The sequence below is a fragment of the Podarcis filfolensis genome (genome assembly GCF_964270895.1).
Source record: "Podarcis filfolensis genome assembly, chromosome: 2".
NCBI classification, from domain to species: Eukaryota; Metazoa; Chordata; class Lepidosauria; order Squamata; family Lacertidae; genus Podarcis; species Podarcis filfolensis.
Genome location: NC_139605.1, coordinates 5,262,271 through 5,274,440, shown reverse-complemented (window position 1 = coordinate 5,274,440; position 12,170 = coordinate 5,262,271). Strand labels below are relative to the sequence as shown.

At 43.9% G+C, this 12,170-nt stretch overlaps 2 protein-coding genes across 13 annotated transcripts in view; both read right to left on the bottom strand.

The window, feature by feature from the left end:
• LOC310756634 (uncharacterized protein) overlaps window positions 1–12,170 on the bottom strand; it is an 820,367-nt gene that overhangs the window by 636,454 nt on the left and 171,743 nt on the right. The window lies entirely within an intron of this gene.
• LOC310756520 (uncharacterized protein) overlaps window positions 1,024–12,170 on the bottom strand; it is a 34,272-nt gene continuing 23,125 nt past the window's right edge. For all 10 annotated transcript variants that reach the window (XM_083600728.1, XM_083600729.1, XM_083600730.1 and 7 more), the window contains 4 exons: window positions 10,162–10,677; window positions 6,778–6,860; window positions 5,351–5,477; window positions 1,024–4,187 (listed from right to left, as the gene is read on the bottom strand). In XM_083600728.1, coding sequence (XP_083456854.1) covers window positions 2,578–4,187; window positions 5,351–5,477; window positions 6,778–6,860; window positions 10,162–10,677 — 2,336 coding nt within the window. In that variant the 3' untranslated portion in view covers window positions 1,024–2,577. The remainder of the gene's footprint in view (window positions 4,188–5,350; window positions 5,478–6,777; window positions 6,861–10,161; window positions 10,678–12,170) is intronic.

The window sequence follows — 12,170 nt, the reverse complement described above, 5'->3', positions numbered from 1 at the left end:
CAGTTGTCCCTTATAAGATAAGATTTGTGCTGCAGGTTCTTTCATTCTATTCAGTTCATTAAAATGCAAATAATGTCCTCGGCAGCAACTCCCTTCTGAAGATTCCTTGGGCTGGAGGTTAGGGCAAAGGAGGTGGGTGAACCACAGGCAGCACAAATATATCCCACAGAGAACCCTCCCCTAGTCTGGACATTTCAGAAGCATAAAACTTGAAACCCTCATGAAGGTGAAGAAGCATGCAGTCTGAAACTGTGTCCCATTAACTAACATGTAAAAAAGTCTGGAAAATTAATGAACCTTCTACCCTGTTGTGGTTTATTGACAAAGTCCTGAGGTTTATTATACAGTCATAGCTTGGTTTTTGAACAGCTTAGTTATCGAAAGCTTTGGCTCCCAAACGTCGCAAACCCAGAAGTGAGTCTTCCAGTTTGCGAACGTTTTTTGGAACCTGAACGTCCGACATGGCTTCCAATTGAGTGCAGGAAGCTCCTGCAGCCAATTGGAAGCCGCACCTTGGTTTTTGAACATTTTTGGAAGTCAAACAGACTTCTGGAATGGATTCCATTCGAGAACCAAGGTACAACCTTTTTTAATGAGCATTTATTCGTAAGGGGCTAAACGTAGTAAAAACAGAATCAACCCAGACTTCATGACAACTGGAAACAGAAACAAATAGCAATGTCTTGGACAATGAAACAATTAGAGGAGCTATCAAATATCATTCTTGATTTCTGGCCTTCCTGACAGGGGCTGAGGGAGACCTTTCGTCCATGAAGAGGGTGATCTGAGAGGCTACGCTCTTTGGAAAGATATAATGTATGTCAGCCGATTACCAGGTAAAGCATTCCAATCTATGAAGGATATCAGCCTGGTGACATCGAAGGGAAATTCACAGCACATGAATAAATCTTGGGGAAGGGTGAAATATGGAACAGCATATGTAACAAATGATTACGTGCAAAAAATAAATTAGAACATGGATATGTAAATTTTACTCAGAAGAACAATCTGCAGCATAGTAACTACAAGGAATCAATCCATTTTATTATTATTTTGTAATTTCAGAAGAGATGAGAGATAAATATTGGATCCTATAGGTAAGATGTGGATAAAAGAGGCTGGGAAACTGAAATGGGGAAGTAGGCAACCCACTTGGAACTAAGCAAAAATATGGAACAATAAAATTTTATACATACAAGATTCAAAAGCAAGCTCTCTTCCAAGCTGTTTATTAATTAATTAACTAAATTTCTGTTCATAATCCAGAGCCCCAGCCCAACATGGACAAACAATAGGAAGTTCAGTTCTTTATTGGCAAAGCGCTCGGTTACATCAGCAAGGGATATAATTAACACTTCTGCTAATGTTAAAAGAAAAAATATGGTGGACTAACAGGGGCCACCGTATACCAATGTACAGGCTCACAAGAGACTTCAGGGTCTTCTACTAACACAGAGTTTTCCAAACTTTTCATGTTGGTGAAACCATTTCTAGACATGTGTCATTTCGCGACAAAGTAATTCAGTTTTACTAGCAAACGGAAGGTTAAATGAAGCCCTTTCCAGCCCTGGGAGGAACTCGGGGCGGTTCACAGGATATAATCACAACTTAACACAAAATATATAATCATAATAAAAGCAACCCCCCCCCCAAAAAAAACCCACATTCTAAAAGGGCATTAGATGTCAATCAGCCAGAAACCTGGTTAAGGAGAAAGGCTTTTGCCAAGTGCCTAGGTGCCAGGTGAACCTCCCTGAGGAAAATATTCCACAGATGGGGAGCCACCGCAGAAAAGGCCCCTTGCCACACTCCAGGCCTCTCATGGAGGCGGCACTTTAAGAAGGGTCTCAGAAGATGACCTCAGGGTCCAGGTAGGTTCATATGGAAAGAGGCGGCCCTTGTTGCTGTTGCTTTATGCCCCTCGTTGTCAGTGGAGACAGTGGGTGAAGGGATGGAGGAGAGTCCAATGGCAGGACTCTTTCTGGGACCTCTTCCACTTCAGAGACTGCAACCCCTCCCCTGCCTTCAGCCAGTGTGACTAAGAGTGGTGGACTCGTAATCTGGTGGACAGGGTTCGCTTCCCCAGTCCTCCATGTGCAGTTGCTGGGTGACCTTGGGCCAGTCACACTTCTCTGAAATCTCTCAGCCTCACTCACCTCACAGAGTGTTTGTTGTGGGGGAGGAAGGGAAAGGAGATTAAGACTCCTTAGGGTAGTGATAAAGCGGGATATCCAAACTCTTCTTCTTCCTCTACGACCACCTCTTGCCTCATGGGTGGCACTGAACCTCACTATACATCTTCCACTACCCATCCTACCCACCCACCACTCAAACTCCTGCCCGTCCCTCACGCTGGCTTACAGAAGAATGCCCACAAACTGCTTCCATACTGAAAAAACAGGTTGAAAGCAAAAGCCTTTTCTCCTCTAAAATGGAAGGCATACTGGGCTCCAAAGGTCTACTGTAGTTTATTGTAAAAGCTGGAGATAAGGAAGGGGATTCTAACACTGAGCAGAATCTTTGGTTTGCTCTCTTAGGAGCTCTTGAGATCACTGTATATTTTTCTACCTTCCAAGCTTAAGATATTTCACTTCTATGGATTATTTGATGTGAGTTAAGGGAATATCTGTAGGTGAAGTTCTTGCCACACTCCAAGCAATTATAAGGTTTCTCCCCGGTATGAGTTCTCAGATGTTGAGTAAGGTGACCACTCTGACTAAAACTCTTCTCACACTTCAAACATTTATAAGGTTTTTCCCCTGTATGAGTTCTTAGATGCTGAGTAAGGGAGCCACTGAAGCTCTTTTCACACACCGAGCACTTATAAGGTTTCTCCCCGGTATGAGTTCTTAGATGTTGAGTAAGGTGACCACTCTGACTAAAACTCTTCTCACACTTCAAACATCTATAAGGTTTTTCCCCTGTATGAGTTCTTAGATGCTGAGTAAGGGAGCCACTGAAGTTCTTTCCACACTCCCAACATTTATAAGGTTTCTCCCCTGTATGCCTTTTTTTGTGAAAAGTAAGGGAATCTAAGCGACTGAAGTTCTTTCCACACACCAAACATTCATAAGGTTTCTCCCCTGTATGAATTCTTTGATGCTTAGAAAGGGACGAACTGACTGTGAAGCTCTTTCCGCACTCCAAACATCTATAAGGTTTCTCCCCTGTATGTGTTCTTTTATGTATGGTGAGGTGACTATTCTGACTGAAACTCTTTTCACACTCTGAACACTTATAAGGTTTTTCCCCTGTATGAGTTTTCAGATGCTGAGTAAGGTGAACACTCTGACTAAAACACTTGTCACACGCCAAGCATTTATAAGGTTTTTCCCCTGTATGAGTTCCTCGGTGTTGCAAAAGGTGGCCACTCCGGCTGAAACTCTTTCCACACTCCAAACATTTATAAGGCTTCTCCCCTGTATGAATTCTCATGTGTCTTTTGAGCTGGCTACGCACACTAAAGCTCTTTCCACATTCCGGACATTCATAAGATTTTCTCCCTGCATGCCTTCTTTTATGAAAAGTAAGGGACTTTATGCAACTGAAGTTCTTTCCGCACTCCAAACATCTATAAGGTTTGTCCCCTGTGTGAGTTCTTTGATGGCGAGTAAGGGTGCCATTGTCACTAAAGCTCTTTCCACACTCCCAGCATCTATAAGGTTTATCCCCTGTATGAGTTCTTTTATGTCTTGTGAGCACGCTACACTGAATAAAGCTCTTTCCACATTCCAAACATTTATAAGGTTTCTCCCCAGTATGAATTCTTTGATGCCTAGTGAGGGAGTCATTGTGCCTGAAGCTCTTTCCACACTCCCTGCATTTATGAGGTTTCTCGCCTGTATGAATTCTTTGATGCAGAGTAAGGTGTTCTTTCCGACTGAAGCTTTTTCCACACTCCCAGCATTTATATGGTTTTTCTGCTGTATGACCTCTTTTATGAAAAATAAGGTAGGCTCTGTCACTGAAGTTCTTTCCACCCTCCAAACATTCTTTAGGTTTGTCCCCTGTGTGTGGTATCTGATTTTCGTTAACCTGAGAAGCAGTGGGTTCCCTCCCCGCCTTCTGCGTTCGTCTGCCCTCTTGTCTGTTGGTTCCATCTTGAATCCTTAACTTCTGTTGCTCCTCAGCTCTTTCAGGTGGCCCTTCAGATGGGTCCCCCTCAGCCAGGATCCTCCAAACATCTCCTGGTGGTTTAAAAAGAAAAGCTGGTAAGATGCTGCAAAATGCACACCCGCCTATACTGGACTTTAATGTGCTTGAGTCTGCTTGTGTCTGTACTTTTTTTTATTTTACATCATCCACATATCATCCTCATCCAACAGATACCTCACCTTTCCCTTTCTCAAGTTTGGGTGGATAAAGAGGGTTTTCTATAATAGTAATTTTAAAAAGGTTTTAAAAAGTACCCAGTTCTTATGAGAGGAACAGGGAATCTTTGTCCCTCCAGATGCTGCCGAACTACAGCTCCTATCAGCCCCAGCCAACATGGGCAACAGCTAAGTTGTGGCTCAGTGGTATAAGGAAGGCTGAAGCTTCTTGCTACTGCCACAGGGATTGCACTGAGTACCAGTCAGTTTTCATCTTCGGTTCCCTTTTCCTTCAGGAATCAGCCCACACCCTACATTCATCATCTGAGGTCCTTCTCACTGTGCCCTTCTTCTAGCAAGGTGCCAAGTGTGCCAACACAAGCATGGGGCTTGGAGTGGTGGCTTCCGCCTAGGCAATGCTCTGCCCAGGGAGGCTCCCCAGGAGCCAATCACTGGCTAATTTTAGGAGGGAGGCATTAATATTTCTTTTCAGCCAGGCTTTGGGCCTTTACCTTAAAGAATTATAGTGGCCTTAATTTTTGCATCCTATGGTAACTTGCTTTTGAATTGACCTTTCATGAAAAAGCAACTAAATGCAATGAATAGTAATGCATAATATCTGCCACACCGTCATTCTGTCGTGTATACTGCTAAGCAAGCTATGTGATTAAGCAGTCTACGACTGACCCAAAAGCAGTAAGTTGCAACCAGCAAACGAGACCCCTTCAGCCTTTGTTTCCATGCCATGCAGTTGTAAGCACAATCCTATCCAAAAAGCAAGTTCACACCCCACCAAATCAGAAGTAGAGACCTCAATGGCCAGAATAAAAGAGAATCAAAGCAAGTAACTCTTAACCGATATGTCTTTTTTTTGATGTCTATAAAATCATATACCATGCTGGACTATGTAGAATTTTGCTTTGACCCTACAGGGTTCTCATATGTTCTTTTGTACAGGGAAAATGAAGAACGTTCCCTTTAGTGACCAACAGGAGTTCACACCTTCACTAGATATTGATCCAGGGGGAAAGGATCCTTACCCACAGAAGCCACCATCTCATAAATCTCCATCATGACTTCCTTGTACAGCGCTCTTTGGCCTGGATCCAGCAGGAACCATTCCTCATCAGTGAAATGCAAGGACACCCCCTCAAAGCTCATTGATCCCTGGAAAACAAAAGCAATTGCCTTATTTGTATTTCATCCAGAGTAAGGTATGGAAACCTCTCCTCTGCAATGGGCAACTGGATATCTTAAGTGTTCAGAAATCACCCAAAGCCGATGGAATTTACCCATTAGTTTAAGAATTCTAAGTATTCTAACAAAAACATGTAACGAGTCTGTGAGATTGCCCAGTTTCCTTTCCTCCAAGAGGGATTTAGTTTCCAGGAAACTGCAGGTTAGTTAGTTTCATGTTTGTTTTGGGGAAACTGGTGGAAAACATTATTAAAGACAATGACATAACCAATGTATGTAAGCAAATTTATATAGTGCACCTTCAAGCAAAAAAATCCTGACAACACATCTGCATATGGGATCTGAATTGGTGATGACTGAGAAGGAAAGTGACATTTGGGATCATAGCTGATAGCTCAGTAAAGATATCGGCACAGGGTATGAAAGTAGTGAAATGGGTCAATGCTGTTTTAGGGAAAGATTCAAAACTAAGCTGCCAATATCATAGTGCTGATATACAAATCTATGGTGAAGCAGCCCTTATAAAACTGTATGGATCCAGTTGCATGACCTCAAAAAGAATATTGTAGATTCAGAAAACGTTGGAAAAAGAACAAACAAAATAATTAATGTGTTGGAAAAATATGAGGAATTACTAATCTGAAACAAAGGCGCTTGTGGGGAAATACGATAGAGATGTATAAAGATATGCATGGTGCTTAGAAATAGGAGAGAGGGAGGTGTTTCTTTCTCTAGGATGATACTGCAGTCCAAGGTCGTCCAATGAAGCTAATTGTGCACAGATTAAGGACAAACTAAAGGAAGCACTTTTCACAATGTTAAACTCAGCAATTCACTAACGCAATATGCAGTAATGGTCACCAAATTAAAAGAGAATTAGGCAAATTCATAGCAGATAAGGTTACAACTGACTGCCAGCCATGATGACTGTGCGCTGCCTCCACTTGTTTTGCGCAGTATATTCCTCATTGCCAGTTCCTGGGAATCACCTGAAGAGGCATGTTGTACTCAGCTCCTGGTTACAAATTTCCCAGAGGCTTCTGCTTGGTCACTGTGGGAATAGGATGCTGGACCAGGTGGGTTAATGGCCTGATCAACCAGCTAGGCTCTTCTTAGGTCATGTTCAAGGTTTCATGAGCAAAACTCAGTCGAGTAACCCACTTCCTCAGAGGCAGAAGCCTCAGAAGCACCGGTGCAAGATTTGCGCCCCTGCAAGAACGCTCTCTGTAACAAGTACAGACCCATCTCTCCCTGATTATCTTTCCCCTACCTTAGCTGGATGCATGGTGGCCACTTCTTCTCCAGAGTAATGTAGGGAGAATCCACAATGTTGGTCTGATGCCACTGCAGTGTCTGCGAAAGGGAAGGTCGCCAAAGAATTCATGAAAACATTGAAAATGAAGTTCCTGATTTGCCCAAGCAAAAGATTATAAAACAGAAATCAGCAGCACATTACACGCTGAGGTAATGTGAATATGCAAATGATGCATATGGAAATAGTAATATAAAATAGTAATATAAAAATTAACTTTTAATCGTATGTTTGTCTACACAGAAAAACAATAGGCAAGGACGGAATGGATCTCATGGACAGCTGAGATAACTCAGTCAAGTAGAGCATTAAACTCTTAATCTCAGGTTGTGGATTCGAGCCACAAAGTAATGTGCAAACCTGCCCAGCACCTTTCACAGCAGGCAAGAGAGAGGAGTGAAGGGAGGGTGGGTGGGGGAGAGAGAGACAGTATTTATTATTTAAAACCGATGCCTTTATGTATATTAGTTTTTGCATGGTTCTGTGAATTTTAGCTGTGTTCTGTCTTTATTTTCATCTGTGTGCCACCTGCATACTTTTCTGAAAAAGGGTTTAGATATTTTGAATATGAGTTAAAATAATTACAAGATACATTCTGAGGGACCGACATTTTTCTATGAAATATTTTCAGTGCAGAGGGACACCTTTCTGAGGAAGAGCTTAGATATTTTGGAAACATTTAATAACTACAGCTGCTACTGTCCAGGACACATTATTAAGGACCAGCAATTTATTTTAAAATGAAATATTTTCAGTGCAGGGGAGCAGGGCCTTCGTTTTCTACTAAAAAAACCCCTCTCTCTCCCTCACTCTCTCGGGTTCAGCTGCGCGGGGTCCGCCTGGCCTTCGTCCTCCGAGGAGGCTCCTCTTCTGCCCTATGGGAGTCCCAGCTCTTCCCTTCTCCTTCCTTCCCTCCTCCTTCCCTTCCCACATCTGACCCGGAGGCGGCAGGAGGAGAGGCAGCCTTCCCGGCGGAGAAACAACCGGAGATCCCCCGAGAGGACAAGGAGGGCGGAGGCAAACTCAGCGACCCCGACAAGGAAGGAAGGAAAAAAAGGCTGGCCAGGACAGGAAACGGAAGCTCCTCCTCTGGACTTCCCTTCCGCTCTAGGAATTTGGGCTCTATGGCTCTAGTTAACCCTTGCGGAGCCGAGAGGCATGAACACTCTTGGCTGCTACGGGCAGAGGGAGCAGTGGCAAGCCGATTTTGTCTGGAAAGCTTTGCAGGATCAGGCCCCGAGTATAGGATCCTCTCCTCTGAGGTGCCCCATGCAGGATCCAGTGACCATTGAGAGCCGGGGTATCATATATATATAACACACCCTGCATTTATATGGTTTTTAAGCCAAGTGCACACTGATGTGAAATAAGCATTGAATGATATGGAAATCTCTTTCCACACCTTCAACAGTCATACTTTGTATCCTCTCTGTGAATTTAATTTTCTTCAACCAGAAAAGCACCATTCATTCCCCGCTTTATGTTTCTCTCCCCTCCTGTCTGTTGGCTACACTGTGAACCCCTTATTTATGTTACTCCTCCTGCTCCACGGTTCTTTCCTCCAAATATCTCCTGAAAGGCCTAGTTAAGTTTCCAAGCAAAATTCAAACTTGTTGATACTGACCTTTTAAAGCCCTAAATGGCGATGGCCTGTAGACCTGAAGGAACATCTCCATTCCCATTATTCAACCCAGACACTGAGGTCCAGCACCAAGGGTGGTTCCCGCAATGTGAGAAGCTACAGGGAACCAGGCAGAGGGCCCTCCCAGTTGTAGCATCCACGCTGTAGAATGCCCAATCATCAGATGTCAAAAAGATGAGTAACCTTGATAACCTTTAGAAGACATCTGAAGGCAGCCCTATAGAAGGAAACCTTTTAATGGGAGATGCTTTTATATACAGTGAGGGGGGGAAGTATTTGATCCCCTGCTAAATTTGCCCGTTTGCCCTCTGATGAAATGACCAGTCCATAATTTTAATGGTAGGTTTATTGTAGCTGTGAGAGGCAGAATAACAACAGGAAACCCCCTAGAAACCCAGAGGACAAAAGTCAGAGATTGATGTGCACACTGTAAGGTGGACTTGAAACTGCTTGTGTCTCTATATTTTATTTTGCCTCATCTACACAATATCCCTTTCCTTGTCTAATGCAAGCCCACTCTTTGCCTTCCTACGTTCAGACTGAAAATCTAACACAAATCGCTGCTGCTCAGCTGTGGACATTAGGAGGCAGTCTGGACTCAAAAGACCTCAGAGCAAGAAAAAGCCTATGATTAAACAGAGGGAGGTAGGCAAGATTAAAATCAAACAAAGCTAAAGAAGCAAATTCTAACACCGAGCACAATCTTTGGTTTGCTTCCTGTAGGAGATCTTGATGTAATTGAGGATCTTTCCCCATTCCAACCCCTTCTAAGATGTTTTCCTACGAGTTCTTTGATGCCGGGTAAGGGAGCTACTGTGACAAAAGCTCTTCCCACACTACAAACATTCGTAAGATTCGTCCCCTGTATGAATTCTTTGATGTTTAGTAAGGTGGCTGCTGCAATAGAAGCTCTTTCCACATTCTAAACACTTATAAGGCTTTTCCCGTGTGAGTTCTGTGATGTTTAGTAAGTGTTTCACTGTGACTAAAGCTCATTCCACACTCAAAGCATCTATAAGGTTTATCCCCCGTATGAGTTCTTTTATGTCTTGTGAGGTGGCCACTGTCACTAAAGCTCTTTCCGCACTCCCAGCATCTATAAGGTTTATCCCCTGTATGGGTTCTTTGATGGCTAGTGAGCTGCCGACACTGATAGAAGCTCTTTCCACATTCCAAACACTTATAAGGTTTTTCCCCTGTGTGAGTTCTGTGATGTTTAGTAAGGGTTTCACTGTGACTGAATTTCTTTCCGCACTCGCAGCATTTATAAGGTTTATCCCCTGTGTGAGTTCTTTTATGTCTTGAGAGGTGGCTACTACGAATGAAGCTCTTGTCACATTCCAAACACTTATAAGGTTTTTCTCCTGTGTGACTTCTTTCATGCAAAGTAAGGGAGTCTTTGCGACTGAAGCTCTTTCCACACTCCAAACACTCATAAGGTTTGTCCCCAGTATGAATTCTTTGATGCTTTGTGAGGGAGTCACTGTACCTGAAGCTCTCCCCACAGTCCAAACATTTGTATGGTTTTTCACCTGCATGCGTTATTTTATGTTTAGTGAGAATGCTCCTCTGAGGGAAACTCTTTCCATGCTTCAAGCATTCATACGGTTTGTCCCCTGTGTGGGTTGTATGATGCATATTAAGGGAGCCACTGTTACTGAAGCTCTTTCCGCACTCAAAGCATTGATGAGGTTTCTCACCTGTATGAGTTCTTTGATGCAAAGTAAGACCACCACTCTGACGGAAGCTCTTTCCACACTCCCAGCATTTATGAGGTTTGTCCCCTGTATGAATTCCTTCATGCGAAGTAAGGTGACTACTCTGACGGAAGCTTTTTCCACACTCCCAGCATTTATAAGGTTTTTCTCCTGTATGCGTTTTTTGATGCTGATTAAGGTAGTCACGCCGACGGAAGATTTTTCCACACTCCCAGCATTTATATGGTTTTTCACCCGAGTGCACTCTTCGATGTGAAGTAAAAGTTGAGTGAGAAGGAAATCTCTTTCCACACACAGTACATTCATAGTTCTCTATATGAATTTGATTTTCATTAACCTGAGAAGCGGTGGATTCCCTCCCCACCTTCTGCATTTGGGTCCCCTCCTTTCTGTAGGTTCCAACATGAAGCCGCAGTTTCCATTGTTTCTTCTGTTCCTCAAGTCTTTCAGATGCCACTTCTGATGGTTCTCCTTCAGTCAGGATCCCCCAAATATTTCCTAAATTATTAAAAAGGAACACTGGTAAAATGCCGTGTCTGTGGTGATGATGATGATGATGATGATGATGATGATGATGATGATTATACCCTGCCCTCCCTGGCCAGAGCTGGGCTCAGGGCAGCTAACACCAGTAAAATTACAATAAAACATAATAGGTCCATTCAGTCCCTCATCTGGCAATTGCTGCAGCTACCAGCGAGTGTCAGAAGATTCAGGACGCAACCTAACATTATGCTATGGAACTGATTGAAAAAGAATTTTCTTCACACCACCATTCATGGGCATAGCCAAGGAGGGGTGGGGGAGCAGCTCCCCAGATCAAGTAAAACATTAGAAATACATAACTAACTGACCAATCATGCTGGTTCTGCCTCCCTAACAAAAGTCCTGCCCACCCACCAAAAACCCATGCCACCACTGAAAAACATTCCTTTCCTTTTCTACTTTTTATCTCTCACAGCCCAGAACTCTTGCCTTGCAACCTTCCCGGTTTTCTTGCCAGGGGAGCTTCCTCACTCCCAACATCTCCCCTTCTCCATTCTCTGTAACTCACCAGATCCCTCTGGGGGTCCTGGGAGGGAACAGTTTTTACAGTTATACCCAAACTAAAATAACCACCAACCCCAACTAAACATTTAAAGTAAAGGTAAAGGACCCCTGGATGGTTGAGTCCAGTCAAAGGCGACTAGGGGGTAGTGGCACTCATCTCACTTTCAGGCTGAGGGAGCCAGTGTTTGTCCACAGACAGCTTTCTGGGTCATGTGGCCAGCATGACTAAACAGCAACGGGACACTGTGATGGAAAACATTGCACACAGAAATGTCATTTACCTTCCTGCCGCAGCGGTACCTATTTATCTACTTGCACTGGTGTGCTTTTGAACTGCTAGGTTGGCAGGAGCAGGGACCGAGCAACGGGAGCTCACCCCGTCACAGGGATTCAAGCCACCAACCTTCTGATTGGCGAGCCAGAAAGGTTCAGTGGTTTAGACCACAGCGTCGCCTGCGTCCCTAAACATTTAACTAACACCAACTCGACAAAAACAAAACAGGGGAACCAAAACTAGAACTGTTTAAAACGTTATAAAACATTTTTGCGATTTGCCCCCAGCCCAAGAGTTGTTCCAGCAATGTCCCAGTGGCCTCCCAGGAGCCTCTTTAGGCTGTTCAAGGTGAGTCTGGGCTCTGCCCCCTAGGCCAGGTGGAAATGGGCCTTGCAGCAGGGAGCAGGTCTTCCTTCCAGCCCTCAGGGAATGGTAGGCATGGTAGTGACCTGAAAGCAGATCCTAAGGAGGCTGTGGAAGCCTCATTATGCGTGGAGCTCCCAGTCACAGTTTCCATGGTAAAAGTGGGGTGTCTTTCTCCTGATCCCTACCAGAGAAGAAAGGAGGAGTGCTGCCTGAAAATGAATTTTTTCACCCCACCATTAAAAACCTTTCCTTTTCTGTCTACCTTTTATCTCTGCCAACCCAGAGCTCTGGCCCTGCAGCC